Source organism: Rhinopithecus bieti, unplaced genomic scaffold, assembly GCF_001698545.2.
Source record: "Rhinopithecus bieti isolate Rb0 unplaced genomic scaffold, ASM169854v2 scaffold_19722, whole genome shotgun sequence".
In the NCBI taxonomy this organism is placed as follows: Eukaryota; Metazoa; Chordata; class Mammalia; order Primates; family Cercopithecidae; genus Rhinopithecus; species Rhinopithecus bieti.
In genome coordinates this window covers 823,289-846,187 of record NW_016809905.1, presented here as the reverse complement: position 1 = coordinate 846,187, position 22,899 = coordinate 823,289, and the positions used below count along the sequence as shown (strand labels likewise).

The window sequence follows — 22,899 nt, the reverse complement described above, 5'->3', positions numbered from 1 at the left end:
AATTGGCATTAGAATTGCATCTTTGACAGAAACTCTTTGCAAAAACAAGGCCCAGTTTTCTGTTTTAGATGGCACGATCTTGGGCGTTTAATACGTGCCTAGCATTGCTCTAAACATGTCACGTGTAGTACTGATGTAATCCTTGCAACAATTCTATGAGCAGATTATTCTTGTCATGTCACAAATGAAGAAACTGAGGCACAGAGAGGTTAAGTAACCCGTTTAAGACCATATAGCTCTTAAATGGTAGAGCCAGGTTTTCAGCTTTATATCTCTGTAGAGGTACAGAGATACATCTGACTGCCTGAGTTGGATTCTATACACTGGTATCTTTTTCACTCATGCATGTAGGTTAATCCAACTTAGTTTTATGGATATTGTGGCATCGCCTGAAATGAGCGAGAGTGTGTTCACTGAGCCTGAGTGGGGAGGGCGCCTTCAAGTGCATGCAGTGGGGAACAGCAGGAGCCCTGGGCTCCCACAGACTTGCCTGTGAGTCCTAATGAGGTCATTTATTAGCTGAATCATTTTGGATGAATTATTTAGTTAAGCAGTTTTCTCATCTAAAAATGGGGAAAGTAATATTTGTCTCTCATAGGGTTAATGGGAGAATTAATATGTTTGAAACCACGAAAGTGCCTGCAACAACACACACATTATCTATTGTTATTATTATTATTGTTAGGGCACACTGAGTGGAGTGGGGTCCTCAGGGACCTTGGCTCTTGTCAAGAGCTGGCTCCCTGGCCTTGGGCTCACTGATAGGATTTATTCTGCAATGTCTTCATCTTTCAGATAGGGCTAATTCTTTCCTCAAGTTGTTCAGCCAGAGCTTTCTTCCAAGTAAAAGTGTGAGGCTCACTTAGGATATCATTATCTGTCGATTTCCTCTTGATTTCATCTGATGAGTGTGTTGGGGAAGATGGAATTAAGTGAAAAGGGGAAGTGTGCCCTCTGAGAGGGTTTCACTGGAAGAGAAAGCACAGCTTAGTGAGAGAACTGGGCATTGGAGAAGAGTCATTTGACTCTTTGCATAGGAAACAGAGAGCATGGGGTGCCTGTTGAGAACCTACACTCAGAATTTCTGGCTCTTGAAAGAAGAGGGACTGGAAAAACCAGATGTTGGGCAGTGTGTGCGTGTGTGTGTGTGTGTGTGTGTGTGTGTGTGTGTGTCTGTGTAACCTTTGTAAGTGGTGGTGTTTGTCTTTAGGAGTCCCCAGACCCTTATCTGAAAGGAGGCAGTTGGGAGAAGTGGGTAGCAAGGACAAGCTAAACCAGGTGTCAGGCTGGGTGTGGTGGCTCATGCCTGTAATCCCAGCACTTTGGGAGACCGAGGCGGATGGATCACCTGAGGTCAGGAGTCCAAGACCAACCTGAGCAACATGGTGAAACCCTGTCTCTACTAAAAATAGAAAAATTAGCTGGGCGTGGTGGTGGGCGCCTGTAGTCCCACCTATTTGGGAGGCTGAGGCAGGAGAATCACTTGAACACAGGAGACAGAGGCTGCAGTGAACCGAGATTGCACCACTGTACTCCAGCCTGAGATATAGAGCAAGGCTCTGTCTCAAACAAACAAACAAACAAACAACAACAACAACAAAATCCAGGTGTGTCATTGTCTCTTTGAGTTAAATTTATTGGGAGATAATCTGGATTTATAAAGAAGCATCTGTGTCTCCAGGGCAAATAATTGTTTAAATTTGGGGAAGAGAAGGTGCAAGAATTTGTACTCGCTTGGTTGTGCCAGGCGGGGTGCTGCCCCACAGACCCACAAACCTTTAATGCCCCACTGTGGGAAGTTAAGGACCATATATACACTTTCCCCTCTGTTATTTCTTTGACCCAGAAACTTTCCTGGGGGCTCTTGGGCTTTCTGCCTTGTCCTGGGACCCTTTTGTCTCCCTGGGGTCTGACACCTGTGGCAGGAAGAGAATCAGAGCTGGTGAACAGTGTGCTCTTCATCTGGGATGACTTCCTTTTTCTTTGTCTCATTCTGCCTTGCGACTCTTGATTTGTAAAAATTCTGAAGGAGATACTGATGATTTAAACTTATGTTGCAGATGTGTTTTAACTTGGAAAGGAGGGACAGACTCTTTCTTTTTAGAAAGCACTTGTTCATCTATTTCTGTGATTTTTCCAACCTTTTTTCTTTCTTTTGTGACAGGAGGACTCTTTTTTTTTTTTTTTTTTTTGAGACGGAGTTTCGCTGTGTCGCCCAGGCTGGAGTGCAGTGGCGATCTCGGCTCACTGCAAACTCCGCCTCCTGGGTTCCTGCCATTCTCCTGCCTCAGCCTCCGGAGTAGCTGGGACTACAGGCGCCCGCCACCACGCCCGGCTAGTTTTTTGTATTTTAGTAGAGACGGGGTTTCACCTTGTTAGCCAGGAGGGTCTCGATCTCCTGACCTCGTGATCCACCCGCCTCGGCCTCCCAAAGTGCTGGGATTACAGGCTTGAGCCACCGCGCCCGGCCAGGAGGACTCTTTCTTAAAATGAAATCTTTATTCAATCCCAGTGTATAGAGCAGATAAAAGTAAAGCTCTGCAGACTGAAGAGGCGGTGAGGCTCAGGACGGCTACGTCCCCCCATGGGCTCCCCACTCCGAGTACCCTGAGTGGGGTTTCTGAGGCACGTGTGAAGTATCCTGGGTTTCCACAAATCTGCACTGGAAAGCCAAGCCCCTCCTTAACTGATGAGAAAGGCCTAATGGAAACAGTAGTTGTCCCCAAAGGGCCACAGCTCCTCTCTCTCAGCCCAGGATGCTTTCTGCAGGGTTGGGCTGCTTAGCTTCTGGGCCCCAGCTGCTCTCGGTGACAGGCTGCCCTGAGCAGCGTGCAGTGCGATAAGAAGGGCTTAGGTCAGATGACTTAAGCTTGAGCCCTGTTTCGGCAAATCAGTAGCTGGGAGACCTTGAATAACTTATACCTTCTCTGACCTGCACGTTCTCAACTACATACTGCAGATGGGATCCATTGACATGGTGTACACAAAGCAGCTAGTGTCTTGTGGCCACCTAGCACCTACTAGGGGCTCTATGGGTTGCAGATATTTTTATAAATTATATGAGCTAACGAAGAGAGGAACCTGTGGTCAGATAGACTAACAATGATAGAGGAGGCAGTTGAGACAAAGACACAGCCTTGAGAGAAAGAAATTGCAGTTCAGTTGCTTGAGGTTGCATTCTGGGCCCCTGAACTCTTTCTACTTTCTGTCCAGAGAGGAGGTCATAGCCCTGGCTGTCCTTTCTGGATTTGTGGGCACACTTGAGGGGTAGGGTCGGGGGAAATAGATCCCAGGTTGGAGTTGTGTTGCCCAAGTCATTGGTGATATCTCTCATCTCCTGGGGCGAGAGGCATCTGGAGGTTGGGGAGGGGAGGAAGTGGATGGCTGGGCTTGTGGTTTACTTGTAGGTTTTTTATTGTGGCTGATATTGCAGCTCCTATAATGTTCCTATGACCACATACGTTGATTCTTTGATAAAGGTGCTGAACTTCTCTTCTTGGCTAAGCTCAGTCATGTGGGCTGAAGATAAGGGCATTGTGTGCTTTCCTTGCCCTTGGATTCTGATGCCTCTAGATCTGCAAGAGAGCACATGTGTGTCAGAGGGGCAGGAGCCCTTGCCCTGGGATTGGTTGAGCTTGCTCTGTAGGGAAGTCTGTTGGCAGCTGCAGTTTCATGTGACTCCAGATAACATGCGACGATGGCCTCTTCCTTGAATTTTCTGATCTGGACCAAACTTTGTTGTTGTTATTTTGTATTTTTGGAAGTGGCGTGCTACAGTGGGAAAAACTCTGCATGGGAAAATGGAAATCCAGAAACCTGGGTTCTATTCCTTTCTGTGTCAGTAACTCATTATTTCGTCTTGGGCCTTGGTTTCCCCCTGGTTTCTGTCCAGACCTCCTCTCTGAACAGAAAGTAAAAAGAGTTTAGGGGCCCAGAATGCAACCTCAGCATTTCCCCTTTTCTCAGTGAACGGATTGATGGTAAAATCTTTAACATTGCATTCAGCTCTGAAAGTCCTGTATCTAAAGCTACTCATATCCAGGTCAAAGCTATACAGAAGTTGACTTGACTACATCTTATATATGGTTGCTTTGTTGAGTTCTTACTGTGTGCTCTACATTCCATAGGGAACTTTAAAATATTATATTGAATTCTCACAGCATGCCTGGTAGGTAGCATATATTTTTTTATAGAAGAAGGAGGCAGGGAAGAGGGGTGGATTTTGCAGGGATTCTCTCTGTTGCAGTAAAACCGAAGAGTACGTTTTGGCAGTGCTGGTAGGCATGCAGTCACATTGCATGTGACAGGCAGATTCAGTCAGTTGATATCAACTTCAGCTTTCTATGTGCCCAGCCCTGTGTGAGGTGTGCAGGAGCTACTAGTAACACTTACGAGAGAATATCCCTGACCTCAAGTTGGTTAAAACTGAGCTTGAAGTTGAGATGGCAACTCACAAAACTGTTTGTTAAACATGAAGTGGGGCAAGTTTGCTGGGAGAAATGGAACCTGAGCTGTGCCTTGAGAGTTGGATTTGGATAGCAGAGGAGTATATGAATATTGGTTGTGGTTGGGAATAAGGGGACATAGTGCTAATATGACTATTGGTGGTGATTAAGAATGAGAGGGCATGGTATTAAGAAAGCCCAGGAGCAGGAAGCAATGGGATGTGTGCAGAAGACAGTGAGGAGATCAAATTGATGAACAGAAGGTGCCTGGGGGAGAAGGGTGGGAATATAGCTAAATGCATAAATACGGTCCGCTTCCAGAGGGTTGTGACAGACAGGCTGAGGACTTTTACACAGTAATTAATAGGGAACCATCATGTATTGGGAAACAGGGATGTAATGGGATTGTACCAGAGAGATAACGGTGGTGGGGATGGGCAGGAGGCTGTTGCAGTGGTATAGGGTCTGCTACTCAAGCAAGGTCCAAAAATACTCTATTATTTCTATTATATAGATGAGGAGATTGAGGCTCAGAGGTATGTTACATGTATGTAACTTTAAGGGGAGGTAGCAGTGTGGTTTTGTTACATGGCTATATTGCATAGTAGTGAGGTCTGAGCTTTTAGTGTATCCATCATCCAAATATTATACATTGTATCCATTAAGTAATTTCTTGTCATCTATTCCCCTGCCATGTCTGTCTCTCTACCTCTATCTATCTATCTATCTATCTATCTATCTATCAATCAATCAATCAATCACATTTCTTTATCCAATCATCCATTGACGGATATTTAGGTTGATTCCATATTTTTGAGGCTCAGAGGGGTTAAACCATCTGTTTAATGTTCAGTAAGTAGCATGCGATGGACCGTGGTATAGAGCCCTGGCCATTATGTTGCCATGGAGCCGGTCTTAATGACTTAGCCTTTAGTTGGAGAACTTCCTGTGGAGGAGGAGGAAGAGGAGGATGAGGATGAGGATGGATGCGGACAGTGATGACTCACAGGGGATTCTGCTTATGTACACCCACATCTTTTCAGCAGGGCAGTGGGGTTAGGCGCTGATATATGCATGGTATTGTGCTTTCCATGTGTGATCTCTTTCGGTCCTCATAAAGGTCATAAGGTCTGTGGGGGTATTACTACTTACAGGTTAGAAACTCCGAGAGGTTTGGGACTTGACTGAGGCATCCCAGCCAGTAATTGGTAACAGCAGGTTTTGGACCTAGGTTTCCCTTTGCCCGTTTCACAGATTCTCACTGAAGGCCACCAGGCTGCCTGGCTAGATCTGCTCAAAGCCAAGAAGTAGCCATTGTGGATGTGGGGAATCCCTGTACGGATACTAGGGGGTCTCGAGAACTTACGTCATGATGGAGTGATTGGTGTCTACCTCTCGTGCTCCAGGTCACAGTTGTTCCCAGCTTCTGGAAACTTCCTTTAATGCATCCCATGATGGTAGCCTCTTCCCATTTCCTTAACACATGTTTGAAGACTGAATTGATGTCTTGTAGGGTATACATGTGTATGTGTGTGTGTGTGGGGGGGGGAGAGGGTGTATGGGTGTACATGTGGAGGGGTTGTGTTGGAGTGTGGGTGTATGTGTGTAGTGGGGTGTGGGTTGTGGGTGGTGGGAGGTTATGGTGTGTGTGGGTGTGGGTATATTTGAGTGTGCTCGTATGTGGAATGGGTGTGGGTGTATGTGTGGAGTGTGTGTATGTGGAATGAGTGTGGGTGTGTGTGTGGAGTGTGTGTGTGTAGGGTGTGTGTGTATGTGGAATGAGTGTGTGTGTGTAGGGTGTGTATGTGGAATGGGTGTGGGTGTATGTGTGGAGTGTGTGTAGGGTGTGTGTGTATGGAATGAGTGTGGGTGTATGTGTGGAGTGTGTGTATGTGTGTAGCGTGTGTGTATAGGGTATGTGTGTAAGGGGTGTGTGTGTACTGTGTGTGTATGAAGGGTATATGAAGGGGTATGGGTGTATGTGTGGAATGTACGTGTATAGGGTGTGTGTATGTGGAGTGTATGTGGGTGAGTATATGTGTGGAGTGTATGTGTGTAGGGTGTGTGTTTATGTGTAGGGTGTGTGTATGTGGAGTGTGGGTGGGCGGGTGTATGCATGGAGTGTGTGTATGTATAGGGTGTGTGTGTATGTGGAGTGTGGGTGGGTGGGTATACTTGAGGTCTGTCCCCTCAGTCATTCTCTAGATGACTCTGAAGAAAGGATACTCCCCAAAAAGCTTATTAACTCACTCTTCTAGAGGAGACTGGGTTACATTGAACTTCTTGGGAGCTGGAACTCTCTAGAGGTTGCTGAGGGGCCTGAGAGTTGGTGATACTTGAAGGGAACATTTTGTCTCAAACTTTAGAAGCTGATGGTGAATCCTGGCTGCCAGTCTCTGTGGAAGCTAGTTATTTATTCAGCTAAAATTGGTTAAATTTCTATTATATGCCTGGTACAGGGTGAGCACTCAGGAAATGTGAAATAAATGAATTAATGACAAGTACAGTGCTCAGATTTAATTGCAAGTGACAAAACCCAAGTGTGGCTAAATGAACTTAAAAAGACATTAGGAGGATACTGTTGAACTCATTGAAAGAAGACTAGGGAAGATCTGTAGAACCTGCCCAAAGCCAAGGGATGTTGTGGGAAGCATGGGAACAAGGGCAGCTCTGGGAATTTCACTGACATCTCTGGGGGCAGCCATCGACCGACTCGGGCCCATTCACTTCAGACTCCTGTCACAATTCAGATTCCTCAGGGAGCTTGGGTCGTGGTTGATCGCCTCCCCCAAATCATGTGGAGGGCGTGAGGGGCTGCTCCACAGAGGAAGGTGTTTTGAGCAGACACAGGCACACATAAGTATCCACTCTGGCTGGGTGCAGTGGCTCACAGCTAGAATCCCAGCACTTTGGGAAGCTGAGGCGGGTGGATTACTTGAGACCAGGATTTTGAGACCAGCTTGGGGAACTTAGTGAGACCCCCGTCCCTACAAAAAAATAAAAAAATTTAGTCGGGCCTGGTGGTGCATGCCTGCAGTCCTAGCTATTTGGGAGGCTGAGGCAGGAGGATCACTTGGGCCCAGGAGGTTGAAGGTGGGGTGAGCTGTAATTGCGCCACTGCATTCCAGCCTGGGCAACAGAGTGAGTCCTCCTCCGTAAACTTGCCCCTCCCCCGCCCACACGGAACACCCCAAAGTATCTACTGTAACAGAATCTCCAGGAGTTTGTAGTCGGTGTGGAAAGACAGGTGAGTAAAGGGCTGTGATGGTTGGTGTCGAAAGTTTGTGCAAACTGCCGTGGTAGCTTAGGGAGGGAGGTTTTAATTTTTGCACGTGGGAGCCATGTGCAGGTCAGGCATAGAGAGGTTGTCTGAGCTGAATTTTAAGGGCTAGGGAAATTTTGGTCAGTTGGACCAATGCCTTTCAGGAGGACACCTCGTGTGATAGAGTGATCTAAAAGAATGGTGTGTCCAGGAAATGGTGTGTCCAAGTTCTTTCCTGGTCTAGAGTGTTAATCATAGAAGGAGAAGTATGAGTGGAGCTGGATCTTAAAGGGCCCCATGTGCTCTGTTAGGCACTGGGACTTCAAATTCTAGGAGTTGAGCTGTCATTGGATGATGTTACGTAGCAGAGGCACATGGTCAGTTCTGAATTTCAGGAAGATGATCGGGGAGGTGGTAGCAGTGCCTTCAAATTCAACTCCCTTGAATGTGGCTATTAAGCTGGGAATGCTGATTGTTGCAGACCAGCCAGAGAATGAGATGCTGGGGGAGCCGATCAAGAGACTCTCCACATGGCTGGAGAATCCCAAATAACCATAGGATTTTCCAGTAACAACTTCTGCCGTGGATTCAGGGGGATGGTGATGGGTGAAGGAAAGAGGCTTTAGGTAGCATTCATTGCCCATGGAGTTCTGATCGCTTGAGAGTGATATATCTTGGACTTAGAGGGTCAGAGGCTGCTGAAGGTTGTGAAGAAGCAGGTATGGGGGATTTATCTCCTGCCTCACCTCCACCTTTCACAGCAGTCCGTTCTCTGTGCTTAGAAATCAGCGATGTGCTGTGCAGCAGCTGTCTGGGAAGAACACTGGAGAGGAATGTAGAAACAGCTCAGGCCCTTATGCTGGGTGGGAATGGAATCACTTCCTTTAGATGGCCGTGTTGTGAATTTTTACAAAGGAAGTTGAATGAGATTGAGAAAGCTTAGGTCCCCAGAGGTGGCTGGGGGCCGGGGGAGAGCTTCCTCTTTCTTATAAACAGGAGTTTCTGACAGGGAGTGACATAGCATTGTTTCCTTTGTGATAGGTGGTTTCTGAAAACAGGAAAATCTTTACTCCTAACGTGAAGATTGAAAGCTTGTGCTTTGTAGGAATTGTGTCTGGAACCTGTTCGAACAGTGTGGAGAAGAGTTTAGCAACCCTGGGGTTCAGATCCAAAAGATGAGTTCGATCCTACCTGTTGCCATGTTTTAGCTGTGTGGTTTTTGCCAAGTTACCTAACCTTCCTAAGTTTTAGGTTCCTCAACCGTAGTGAGTTACAGTAACTACCACCACCACCAACAGCAACAAGACCTAACATGTGTTGAACTTACAGTGTACCAGGCACCATGCAAAAGCGTCCTATATTCATTATCTGTTTTATTCCTTACACAATCCTATGAAGCAGGTAGTGTTGTTATCAGCATTTAACGGATAAGGAAACGTAGGCACAAGCAAGATAGGTAACTTGCCAGTTCCTCCCTTTCTCCCCTCACCCCTGAAAAAACAAAACAAAACAAAACAGCAATTGGTAGAGCTAGGATTTAATTTCAGATGTTGAGACACCAGAGTTTGATACATCATAGAGCTGTTATGAGTTTTAAAGGAAATTACGTGTAAGATGGTTAATATAGCTCCTGGTGCTTCATGAGCATTCAATAATGTTAGCCATTTATTGTGTTTTTAGTCTCACTCTGCTCTGTTTTGCCTTTTGCAGAAGCAGTTGACACAGGATGATGATACTGATGAGGTCGAGATTGCTATCGACAACACGGCTTTTATGGACGAGTTCTTTTCTGAGGTAGGTAATCTTCCTGGATTTTTTTCTAACATAAGGAAACACTACTTCCTTAGTAAGAATAAAAAACCTTAGATTTTTCAGGGTAGTAGAGGAAGGTCACAGTCTTTTTTTAGGGTGGGATGGCCAGACAAAGAAATTAAAATGACATTCTTTTCAATATTTACTTGAATCTGGGTTTTAAAAAATCTTGTTAAGAAAGTCAGCAGAGGGTCAATTATATGTAATTGAAGAGATGCTTTTAAAGTCTTACGCCGTATGACAATATTTTAATGATATCCTTTCTTGCTTTAAGTACATAACAATTACAGAATCAACCATAGGATCACAACCATGAGTATAAAACATTGCATCTTTAGGCTTGTGATTCAGATACATCAAATGTGTAGTTTTGAAAATTTTGGGGCCGGGCATGGTGACTCACGCCTACACCCAGCACTTTGGGAGGCCAAGGCAGGTGGATCACTTGAGGTCAGGAGTTTGAGACCAACCTGGCCAACATGGCGAAACCCTGCTTCTTCTAAAAATACAAAAATTAGCCAGGTGCACCTGTAATCCCAGCTACTTGGGAGGCTGAGGCAAGAGAATCACTTGAACCCAGGAGGCAGTTTGCAATGAGCCAAGATCGCATCACTGCACTCCAGCCTGGGCGACAGAGTGAGACTCCGTCTAAAAACAAAAAATTGTGGTCCCTCTGACTTAATTCTAGTGGTAACTGAGAAACCAAAACTACCAGTTTTGTAAAAGTTCAACAGGGGCAAAAATGGGTTCATGTCTGCAGATCCACGTATTCTGATCTTAAAGGTCCTTGATGGGACGGTGCTATGATAGGTAGGTGGTGGAGGAAAGCTTGTAGAGGCAAGTGGATGAAAACACTGGCTTTGGAGCTGGGTGAACTTGGGCCCAGATCTCAGCCCTGCTTCTGAGAAGCTGTTGATTTCATGAACATTCCCAGAACAATCTGTGTCTGGGCTTCCTTACCTGTAATTAGCATTGATAATGTGATTTCCTCTAGGTAGGATCACCTGAGCCCAGGAGTTCGGGGCTGCAATGAGCTCTGATCATGCCACTGCACTCTAGCCTGGGTGACAGAGTGAGACCTTGTCCCCTTAAAAAAAAAAAAAAAAAAGGCCGGGCGCGGTGGCTCAAGCCTGTAATCCCTGCACTTTGGGAGGCCGAGACGGGTGGATCACGAGGTCACGAGATCGAGACCATCCTGGCTAACGCGGTGAAACCTCGTCTCTACTAAAAAATACAAAAAACTAGCCGGGCGAGGTGGCAGGCACCTGTAGTCCCAACTACTCGGGAGGCTGAGGCAGGAGAATGGCGTAAACCCAGGAGGCGGAGCTTGCAGTGAGCTGAGATCCGGCCACTGCCCTCCAGCCTGGGCGACAGAGCGAGACTCCGTCTCAAAAAAAAAAATTCGTGTTTAGGTAAGAAAAGAAAAAAACAATAAACAACAAAAATCTCCATAGAGTTTTATAAGGATTAAGAGGGACAGGCCAGGTGTGGCGGCTCACACTTGTAATCCCAGCACTTTGGGAGGCTGAGGCGGGCAGATCACGAGATCAAGAGTTTGAGACCAGCCTGGCCAACACAGTGAAACCCCGTCTCTTCTAAAAATACAAATATCAGCTAGGTGTGGTGGCGGGCGCCTGTAACCCCACCTGCTCAGGAGGCTGAGTCAGGAGAATCGCTTGAACCTAGGAGGTGGAGGTTGTAGTGAGCCGCAATTGCACCGCTGCACTCCAGCCTGGGTGACAGAGCTAGACTGTCTCAAAAGCAAACAAACAACAACAACAAAAAAACCAAGAGGAATAATGCTTGTAACACAGCATGGCATCTGGCATATATGTACTTAATGAATGATACTTCAAAAAACAAAAACGAAAAGCTCACTATTGTTGAAGTTTCTGTCACCATACTATGGTTTCTTAGGTGTTTAATTTCCCTGGAAAGAAAACAAGAGGTATCATGCTCTTTTTGCAGAGACAATGTGATGCTTCCCATCCTCTAGACTGTGGATGTGGAAAAGTAACCATCCAGTTTTTTTCTGAAAGGAATGGAGTGGGGCTTGACGGTTCGTGCCCTTTTATGTGTCAGAGTAATAAACAGGAATTAAGAACAAACTTGAGTGTGTGCTGGCCTGATTGGGAAGTTGGCTGTAAACTCTCCACAGATCCCCACCCTCCTCACAGGCGGGTTCATCAGAGTCATAGTGAGATCAAACAACACTTAGGCTTTGTGTTGTTTCAGTGTGTTTCAATGTGTTCCAGTTGTGGATCATGGAAGAACAATATCCTTTCACTCCGTGGTTGGGGTGGACTTAAGGAGATGTTTGAAGTCTTTCTAACTTGTCTCAGTCTACCTTGGAGAACCAGATACATTAAAGAACTTCTTTCGTAAGATAAGGAATCTTTTCCAATAACTGTGTTCTCCTTTTTCTTCAGAGCCAGAGGGTCCCTGAGAGGATCTTCTTTGTTAGGTGGGAAGATGGTGGGCTTTGGCCTTTAAATATGGTTTGAGTCCAATTTTCAAGCATTTCATAGCAGTGTAACCTCGGTCAGGTTGCTTAACCTCTCTGAGCTTTAATGTCCTGCTCTGGAAATTGGGAGTGTTGGTACTTACCTTTCCAGGATGCCATGACAGGTGGCTTAACTGCTCTGAACTTTAATGTCCTGCTTTGAAAATTGGGAGTGTTGATACTTACCTTTCCAGGATGCCATGAGGATCATATGAGACTGCATGTCTAGGAAGGATCGTCAGACAGAAAAGCACTGGATGGGTGATAGCTACTTCTGAAGAGGCCTTTGAAGATTTAACAAGACCTTCAGGGCTGCTTCATTGCTTATTGCTTTCTCTTTGTTATATGTGTGTCTGTCATTTAGGGGAAAACCCCATGAAACTTATTTAGGGTGGAGAAGAGGGACAGCATGGGGAGGTGGAAAGAACATGATCTTTGAATTAAATTCCATATGTGCCGCTAACTGTGTGATCTTGGTCACATTCCTTAACTGTTCCAAGTATCAGTGGGTTTATCTGTAAAATGGGGAGAAAAGTACTCATGTCATAGATTTGGTGGAGATTAAAGGAGCTAACGCTCACAAAGTACTTAGCATGGGGTTCAGCAGCGTTACTTTCCTCTTTTCTTGGATCTGATAGAGCACAGAGAGGATAAGCCCCTGGGGGAGAAGTAAGAGGGAGTGGATTAAGTAGGCTCTGGCCCCACCTAACGTGGTCTGAATCTCAGCTCTGCCCATTACCAGTGGTATAATTTTGGAAAAGTTAATTACTCTAAAGCCCAGTTTTCTCTAAAAAGAGAATATTACCTGTTGGTTTTTATGGATATAGGATGAGAAAGGGTATGGGTGCACCTAGCACAGTGCCTGACATCTAGTAGATATGTTCAGTAAATTTTAGTTCTCATCATCCTTCTGTCCCCCAACGTACTTGTGAATAAGCAGACCACGAAGTTTATTTTATAGAATGTGGTGTAGACATACTCTTGAAATTGGGATAAATTATGTTTCAGAGAATAGAGATTTGGGGAAATGAGAGATTGTCTGCCTCTATGTGACTGGTGAGCGTGCCCACTACACCCTGCAGGTTATATAGTTAAGTTGCTTTCTTGGGAGAGCACTCTTGATAAAACTTGCTTTTTGGACTGGTTCCAGCAGGTCACCCTTGCTGAGAGCATGAATCACAGCTTGGTCATTGCAAGGTGCACATGAAGTCACAGGACCAGGGTTTTCAGAATGTGGTTTTCTCGGTCAGATTCCGTTGTATCTTCTCTAGCTTCTTGATCGTTGGATAAAAAGATTGACTCTTGGGTTTTCAGGCCACTTTGACTGATCAAGCCAGAGCCTGGTAAATGATAAATCCCACATTTTTGTCTAATTTGCAGTTGTCTATGTTTTTCTTGGTCTGTTTGCTCGGTTGGCAGAGAGTAATGTTCACAGGAAACAGACCTGCCTTTGGAGGCAGAAACATTAGGGGTTTATTGTTGTATATTCGTTTATTCATCAAAATATTTGAGCGCTTACGGTCTTCAAGACAGCATGTTAGGTGCTGGGGATCCAATGTTCTGTGTGACAGGATTCTCACCCTCTGGTGTTTCCTTATCTGGTAAGGGTGATAGAAATTTTTAAAACGTTGTTATATGGTAAAAAAAAGTGTCAGTAAGTTACCATGGGAGCACAGAAGAGGAAGCGTTAATTTCTGCCTGGAGAGAGGAAGGGGAGGGAAGATTTCCCTGGTTCTTAACTAGACTTGTCATCAGAATCACCTGGGGAGTTTTTTGCACCTACACATACCTGATTCTTAGGGACTGGAATGGCTCAGACTTTCGGATTTTTAGGAAGTTCTTCCAGATAATTCTGTCGCCTACTGCAGCTATGCCCCATTGCAAAGTGATGGGGAACCTCTGAGGATTTGAACAAGGAAGTGATGGGCTCAGAGTGTGTTTTAGAAAATTCACTCTGATGGCAGTTTGTGGAGGGCGAGAAAGACCTGAAGTGGAAAGACAGGCAAGTCGGCTGATGGAGCCGAGGGGAAAAAGGATGAAAGCTTTGACCTGAATCTGTGATCCTGAGCAGCAGTGTAGCCTATCATTTGGGATGCTTTTGACTAACGGTGGCTTAAGCAATAAAGATACGTAATTATTTTGCATATGAAGAAGTTTGGAGTTAGGGATGGTGCCGTTTAGAGGTCGGCTTGGGGTTCTAGGTCAGCATCGCTGTGATCCTCTTGGCTTTTCTCTTAGGATTGTGAGAGAGAGAGTCTGTTCTGATTATCTATTGTTATATCACAACATAGCCCCAATATTTAGTGGTATAAAACAACTGTTTTGTTTTGCTGACAGATTCTGTGGATTAGGAATTCAAACAGGGCAAAGTGGGTCTGGATTATCTCTGCTCTACAGTTTCTGGGGCCTTTATTGGGAAGACTTGAACAACTGCAGGCTAGAATCTTGTAGAGGCTTTTTAAATTTTACTGTCTGGTGCCTTTACTAGGGTGGCTTAAGGGAAAAGCTCAGCAGAGACTGTCAATCAGAGCACCTACACTTGCCTTCTTTCTGTGGCTTGGGTTTCTCGTAGCTGGCCCATTTAGGGCTTATTGAACTTGTTAAATAGAAGCTCAGGGTTGCAAGGCAAGTGTTCCAGCTACAGAAGTTACATAGCTCCTCACTTCTGCTTGACTCTATTATTGAAGCAGTCACAAGCCTGCCAGATTAAGAGAGCAGTACATAGGTCCCACCTGCCTGTGTTTTGAAACCACCAGACTCACAACTCTATTTGGCATCACCCTGTGACAGCATTGCAAGCATTAAGAAAGGGTGCAGCTAGAAAAGTCCAAAGATCCTTTCATCGGGAGGAAAACTGCCCGGATCCTCCAATCTAACTTCCCTTGTGGCCTCCTAGATAGCACTGGCTCACATGGTGTGGGCCTCCTTAGCTGAAAGGGACACCAGGAAAGTGAGTACTCAGCAAAGGGACAGGATTGCCAGGATCGCCATCAAACACATCATGAGGTGTCTGGCAATGGGGCTGGCAATGCCACTACCGAAACAAAGTCAGACTTCTGTTAAAAAGAAAAGAAAGGGAAGGGGCTAGGGAATGGGTGTTTGTTGGGTCAGTCAAAATGCATTGTCATGGATAGCAATGTCAGATGCAAAAAGCCTTCTGTGATCAAATATAAACCCGTTTGAGAAATGCTTCCTACTCCTTTCTTCTCTTGGAAACTTAAAATGCACATTAACTTACGGAAAGCTCTAAGAAGTCCTGTAATAAACCAGCTTAATTTGGCTATCCTAGCATTTAATTTTTCACAGTAACACTTTCTAACATGCAGCAATTAATGCTCAACTAGAGGTACAAGGTACCTGGGAGTTTAGGAGAGGCAGAGACTTAATTCTTAGGGAGAATAAACAAAGCTTGTTTGCTTAGCCTTCCATTTTACCCCATGTAAACTGCCAATTCCACAAAGTAGTACTTTCTCTGCTTTTCCTTGTTTAATTAGATTCCACGGGCTAATTAGGTCCAGAGGGAAGAGGCCATCCATATCTCGAAAATAACCCCTTCCTTTTAGTTAGATTATGGTTGTTAGTATAATATGGTAATTATATTTGGCCACGCCCAGCATGAAGAGTGGTTAACTTGGGTGTTGACCTTAGATTTTCTTGGGTGGCTACTGATGAGGTCAGACTGTTTTGTTAAGACTTTTTTACAGGATTGCTATAAGGATTAAATGAGACATGCCTGTAAAGGCACAGCATAGTACCTGGCATATGATAAATGTGCAGTAATTGCTGGCATTTTTGTGTTTATCATTGTCATCACCTAACATTGACTGAGTATGTCCTTTATGTTAACATTTGGCATGTATTGTCTAATTTAATCTTCACAGAAACTCTAAAGTGGGAATTGTGATAATTCTCATTTCACAGATGAGAGAACTGGTGCTTAGGGATGCTTATGGTGTGTGTTCAAGGTCATGCAACTGCTAAGAGAGATGGAGCAGAAACTTGAACCCATGATCTGTTGGATCTTAATTCCTTAAATCCTATATTATCTGGATTCCCATATTACTAACAAAGCATTGAAAAGTACATTTTAGGCTGGGCATGGTGGCTCATACCTGTCATCCTAGCACTTTGGGAGGCCGAGGTGGGTGGATCATTTGAGATCAGGAGTTTGAGACTAGCCTGGCCAACATGGTGAAACCTTGTCTCTACTAAAAATACAAAGAAAAAAAAGAAAAAGAAAAGAAAGAAAAAAGCTTGGTGTAGTGGCGGGTGCCTGTAATCCCAGCTATTTGGGAGGCTGAGGCAGGAGAATCGCTTGAACTCGGGAGGTGGAGGTTGCAGTGAGCCAAGATCATGCCACTGCACTCCAGCCTGGGCAACAGAGCAAGGCTTTCTCTCAAAAAAACAAAACAAAACAAAACAAACAAAAATAAATTTTTAATAAACAATGTACAGTGAGAAGACACTGGGAATATATTAGCTGTAAATTTTATATGGTGATTTAGAAAAAACACTTTTAGATTGGTTTCTTTGGTCAACAATACTTCTTGAGGGCTCATTGTGTAAAAAGCTTTCTATAGGGAGCTGTGGTGAGAAGACAGAGAAATAAGGAACATGATCTCTGTGAAAGGCAACTGATCCATTTTCCCAAAACAGTGGATTAAACATGCACATTAACCTGATGTGGGCTGAATATGCATGAACTAGGGAGAGAAGGTATAGGAGCCTTCCTTAGGTGTTTACCTGGTTCTGGAGATAGGATTTAGTAGTCCTGAGTTCAAACCTCGGTTTTGCCTCCTTCTGCAGTATAACCTGGAGTAATTTCTCTACTTCTTTGAGACTTGGTATTCTCATATGTATAAAAAGGAGATAATGATGATAGCCTCATAGAAGTATTGTGAAGGGCGTAGCATCATTTCTGATTCAAGAATATATTTAGGCAATTTTAGTTTTTAAATATATGAATATGCAGAGTAATTTTAGATGTCAGTATACTTAACCCCAGACAAGCACATGCAATAGCCCTTAAACTTTTAGACTGGGCACTTGTCAGTTTCTTAAACCCTTTCCCTGCAATTGCCTCATGATTTTTTGATTATCTGGCAAATGCACAAAAGGAAACCACATGTAGCTGCCATTTCACACCATTAAATACTCGGAAAGTCACCTTTGAGGAAAACTAATACTTCTAAGAAAAAGCAAAGCCACAAAGTTCAAAAAAAGAATGCTCTATGGTTGGCCAGTTGCCTGTCCTGAAGTCCCAAAAAGGTCCTGTGATTATTTGGTGAACTGACTATATTGCTGTGAAATCAGATTCCTTGAAATGCCTCCAAATAGAGAGGTTGATGCGGTCCGAGGAAAGAGACCAGCTACAGTGGGTGGAGGATGGGCGGGGTGGAATGGAGTGCTCCCTGGGCCTGGGAAGTCTCATAGGCAGGTTGCAGATAGAGCCGCCAGGACCATTTCTTCTGTGCATAGGGCAGGGTGAGCATCAGCCATCCAGTCTCCAAATACCTGTAGTGACACTGAGCCTGAGGCCTACCAGTCTCATCCTAGAAACTTCCTACCTCTTCCTGTGTTTCTACTGTTGACTAAACTTTGGGTCAGGATACCCTTCAGTTTATAAAATAATTTTCCAGATGAGAGAATTTCTATGACAACAAATCTGTTGAACATGCAAAATCTAAGTCCTTCATGGCTTGTTAAAATTTGATCAACTCATTTAAAAATGTTTAGTGTGTTTTCTTCTAGAAAGCCTTTTCCCCCCTCAATCCTGTAAAACAGTGTAATTGCTTTGGCAAGGCAGTCATGTGGTGGAACTGGAAACATAGTGTGATGCAATGACATGAGTTCTAAGAGGGGCCGGTAGATTCTGAGGTGGTCACACCCCTAGAGTCTGTGAGTGTATTAGTCCGTTTTCACGCTGCTGATAAACACATACCTGAGACTGGGCAATTTACAAAAGAAAGAGATTTAATGAACTTTGAGTCCCACGTGGCTGGGAAAGCCTCACAGTCACGGCAGAGGTCAAGGAGGAGCAAGTCACATCTTACATGGATGGCAGCAGGCAAAAAGAGAGCTTGTGCAGGGGAACTCCTGTTTTTAAAACCATCAGATCTTCTGAGACTTATTCACATCACGAGAACAGCACGGGGAAGACCCACTCCCATGATTCAGTTGTCTCCCAGTGGGTCCCTCCCATAAGACATGGGAGTTATGGGAGCTACAAGATGAGATTTGGGTCGGGAAACAGAGCCAAACCGTATCAATGAGTATTCAGAGGTTGTAACAGTGGCCCTTTTTATAGCTGGGTAGTGCTGGAATGCTTCTAAACAGTACAGATAGTTAAAAAAAAATTAACTCTTTGATTTAATGGAAAAAAGCATCCCAGTTGGAGTGTGGCAGGCACTATTTGCATGCTGTCCCTACCACAAGCTATGTGACCTATGATTTCTTTAAACTTGTTTCCTCATTTGAATAATGGTACTGATCCAGTCTTACAGGTTGTTTTGCAAACTGTTAAAATGCTTCACAAGTATTTGGGTAGTTACCTGTGTGTGTATTTACACTCCCATGATATTATTACATTGTAATTTTATTCTACATCTTTCAGCAAGCAACTCTGCTCTCAAACTGTGGCACATCTAAGCCAATACATTTATGGAGGGGAAAAGCCTGTACTCCAGTGGCAAAAGTACTGATTTGAGGGCTGGAGAGCTCAAGTGTTTTTTTCTCCTATTTTCTTTCTCTCTTTTTTCTTTTCTCTTCTTTATTTTTTATTTTTTATTCTTTTGAGACAGAGTCTCACTCTGTTGCTCAGGCGGGAAATGCAGTGGCATGATCATGGCTCACTGTGGCCTCAACCTCCCAGGCTCAAGGGATCCTCCATTTTAGCCCCCTGAGTAGGTGGGACTACAGGGACATGCCACAATGCGTGACTGATTTTTGTATTTTTTGTAGCAACAGGGTTTTGCCATGTTACCCAGTCTGATCTCGAACTCCTGGGTTCAAGTAATCTGCCTGCCTTGGCCTCTCAAAGTGCTGGGATTACAGGTGTGAGCCGTTGTGCCTGGCCTCTCCTATTTTCTATTGAATATAAAGAGCTATAATCAGGCTTTGAAAAAGGTGAAATATCCATGGGAAAAGAGGGATGCTGGAATCTGCATATGCATTGAGTTTTATTTTTGTTGCATCTCAGATGTTAGGATCCTACTGTATGACATTTTACAAGATTTTTTGTTAATTGTTGCAATGTTGATGTGCTCTTCACTTTGAGAGTGAAGCGGATAGACCCTGCAGGTGTTGAGGTTTCTCCTTCCTGTCCTGCTCCCTGTACATAGGCTTCCACTGCAGCAGGGCTATGGTACCAGCGGCATGGGCACCTATGAAGGGGGAGCTGAGACTGCAGTCAAAGCTCACGCAGGAATGTCTGGCAGTGGCATTCTACCTGGGAATGAAGTGCTGCTGGAAATATTTTATGATACTCACAGCCTTGTACAATCAGGAGCCTTAGAAATATGCAGAAATGGGCTGTGGCTTGAGCTACTGGGTCCTGATTGTCTGAGGAAATCAGTTAGTACAAGAACATGTATCCTAGAGAAGCTCGAGCTGTCTCACGAGACCTTCATTGCCTATTATCTCTCTCTCTTTTTCTCTCCTTGTCTTCTTTGTCTGTTTCTTTCTTTTTTCTTTTCTTTTTTTTTTTTTGAGACGGAGTCTTGCTGTGTCGCCCAGGCTGAAGTGCAGTGGCACGAACTCGGCTCACTGCAAGCTCCACCTCCTGAGTTCACGCCATTCTCCTGCCTCAGCCTCCTGAGTAGCTGGAACTACAGGTGCCCGCCACCATGCCCGGCTAATTTTTTGTATTTTTAGTAGAGACGGGGTTTCACTGTGTGAGCCAGGATGGTCTCGATCTCCTGACCTCGTGATCCGCCACCTCGGCCTCCCAAAGTGCTGGGATTACAGGCGTGAGCCACCGCGCCCGGCCTGTTTCTATCTTTCTCTTCCTCTCATTCTGTGTTTTTCACTGTCTAGGTTTGTTCTTTTCGTTTCACTTCTTTCTTTCCTTCCTTCCTTTTCCCCCTCTCCTTCATCCTCACTCTTTTCTGTTCTCACTTTTCGGGCTTTAAGGCTCTGCCTGCTAAGGTCTGCTGATTCTCCCCCTCTGATCATTCTTCATGGTTTTTCCCAGCTCTTCTTGACTTTGACCTGAATCCTTCCATCCAAAGTGGATGAATGTGTTACTCTCAGGGAGCAACAAGTATGGATTTTTAACAACTGTTCTGTTGAGATGACTTTATCTAACCATGGAAAGGGTACTCACTGGGCAGCTGAGGACTTTAAGTCATTATCTTCTTCCACAAACCCAGAAGATGGGCAGCTTTCACCAGCAGCTCTGCCAAGCGTTTATCTCAGCCATGGACCTGTACTTCCTCTTTGATGATGGAGGTTATTGTTTTTCTGATTATAGATTGAGGAAACTCGGCTTAACATTGACAAGATCTCAGAACATGTGGAGGAGGCTAAGAAACTCTACAGTATCATTCTCTCTGCACCGATTCCAGAGCCAAGTGAGTGTTTACTTAGAACTGAGTCACCCAACAATCACCCTTTCCTTGAGGCTGAGCCAGTCTTGTTTTCTTGCCCTTCGTGAGCAGCAGGGAAGTGTACAAGTTACAGGGCACTAGTGTACATATTATCTCATTTCCCTCTCCTTTACCTTACCTGTACTCCTACTGCCTGGCCACAGTCAAAGTTTTCTCTTCATGGTCCCACTCCAACCATTTAGCCAGACTTTCCTGTTTCCCAGCTAGTCCCTCTTCCTGATTAGCAACGATTCCCACTGCTGCTTACATACCCTGGGCCTGGTCCCTCCTCTGAGCCTCTGCTTGTACTATTTCCCCAGCCCAAAATGCTTTTCCTAGCCCTCTTTCCGAGGTGTTCCAAAATGGTTCAAGTTCACAGAAATTCCTTCTATCCCTAAACTCCTGTTTGTTACCATCACCTAGGCAAACTTTTTTTCTCCCCTAATTGTTTGCACGGGTGTCCAACCTTTTGGCTTCCCTGGGCCACATTGGAAGAAGAACTGTCTTGGGGCCGTACATTAAATACACTAACACTAATGATAGCTGATGAATTAAAAGAAAGGTTTGCACATAATTTTCCTGATATCTGCCACCACAGAGAAGCAAAGAAATCCGTGCGTTCCACGGTTTGGACACGGGTGGTTTAGGGCTGTATTTTCAGTTCCTTAAGAACAGGGAGCAAGCTTGACACTGTCATTCCACTCTTTGATTTTTCCCATGGGCCCTATTACCTAAAGACTGAAGTGGGAACACTTTAGCAGAGCATATGGACATTGTCTTGATCACATTCCTGCCTTCCCAGCCAGCCTGCCTCCTGCCATCCTCCTCCTGCTCCCCACGCTTCAGCCAGACCAATTCTGGTGGTTCCCCAGATATTTCCTGTTCACTCATACCCTTTACTTACTGTTTCTTCTCGTGGGATTCCTGCTCTTAGTCTCTTTCTCTACCTGGCCAACTCCCAGTCCTTGAGACTCAGTCCTGCTCATCTCCATCTTTAGAAGCTTTTCCAGATCCCTCCCGACTGTGCACACCTTGACCAGACCTCATACCTTACTCCACGCTGCATATTAGAGCTGCTGATTTATGTCTCTCTTGTCTCCCACTAGACTTTAAACACCTTGCAGGAAAAACCTAGATCTTCTTTCTGATTCCATGGTTTCTAGCTCTGTTCCAAAGTTGTAGTAGGGGGCTGAAGGATGGCTTTTGAATGAATGGTTATCGCTAATACTTAGTTTGCTGCATACAACCTAGGCTGTGTGTAGTAGGTATGTCATAAATATTTGCCTCATTTTAAGTTGATTAGCCTTGGTTGAAATCTCTTTTCCCCATCAGCTCTCTAGAACCTTCTCAACCGAAGCCCCCATGGTAGGCTCTTTCCTCTAAAAGCAGAGTTCTCATAATTTTATGTGCTGCAGGATGACTTGGGAGGGTTGAAAGGGCTGATTTTGCGGTTCCAACCCTGGGTGTTTTTATTCTGTAGACTGGGATGGGGTGCCTGGAAAATGCCTTTAAAAAAATAAGCACTCTGTGATTCTAATGACAGATTCTGGGGAGTGCGCTGGGATAAATACCATTCTGGGCAGCGGGTGCCTGAGAAAGCTCCCGTCCTCTGATGATGATTGCTGTAGCTCACAGAGGAACCAGTCCTCTCCTTTCTAACGGATTCGGCCTGCCTTTGTTTACCCAGAAACCAAGGATGACCTAGAGCAACTCACGACTGAGATTAAGAAAAGGGCCAACAACGTCCGGAACAAACTGAAGAGTAAGAAGGGAACGAAGGAAACAAGCCAGACCCCACCCCCATCTGTCTCAGCTCCCCTAGGGTCCAGCTTTCTGCACTGAAACTCTTCTCGGTGGAAGTGACACCACTTGGTCCATCTTTGTTTGTGGTTCGGGCTCTGTCCCTGCCATGATCCATTGTAGCCCCAGAAATTTACCGTTTCTTAAATCCTGACTGTACTGGAAAGAGTCCAGAATGGAAGCTAGGAGATGAGAGTTAAAATGTGCTTTCAGCTGCTGAGTAGTTGTGTGACTTGGTCCTTTAACTTAGTCTTTCAACTTTTCTCTTTTTTTTTTTTTTTTTTTTTTTGTGAGACAGTCTCACTCTGTCCCCCAGGCTGGAGTGCACTGGCATGATCTTGGCTCATTGCAACCTCCACCTCCTGGGTTCAAGGGATTCTCCTGCCTCAGCCTCCTGAGTAATTGGGACGCACTTGGCCCATCAACTTTTCTCTTATTAGTCTTATTTCCCTGGCAACTACATACTTTTTTTTTTTTTTTTTTTTTTTTTTT

At 44.8% G+C, this 22,899-nt stretch overlaps 1 protein-coding gene across 5 annotated transcripts in view; it reads left to right on the top strand.

Annotated features, from left to right (window-relative positions):
* The window catches only part of STX3 (syntaxin 3), a 50,543-nt gene that overhangs the window by 10,231 nt on the left and 17,413 nt on the right, over positions 1-22,899 (top strand). For all 5 annotated transcript variants that reach the window (XM_017890811.1, XM_017890810.1, XM_017890807.1 and 2 more), the window contains exons 2-4: positions 9,418-9,501; positions 20,493-20,592; positions 22,295-22,369. In XM_017890811.1, coding sequence (XP_017746300.1) covers positions 9,418-9,501; positions 20,493-20,592; positions 22,295-22,369 — 259 coding nt within the window. The remainder of the gene's footprint in view (positions 1-9,417; positions 9,502-20,492; positions 20,593-22,294; positions 22,370-22,899) is intronic.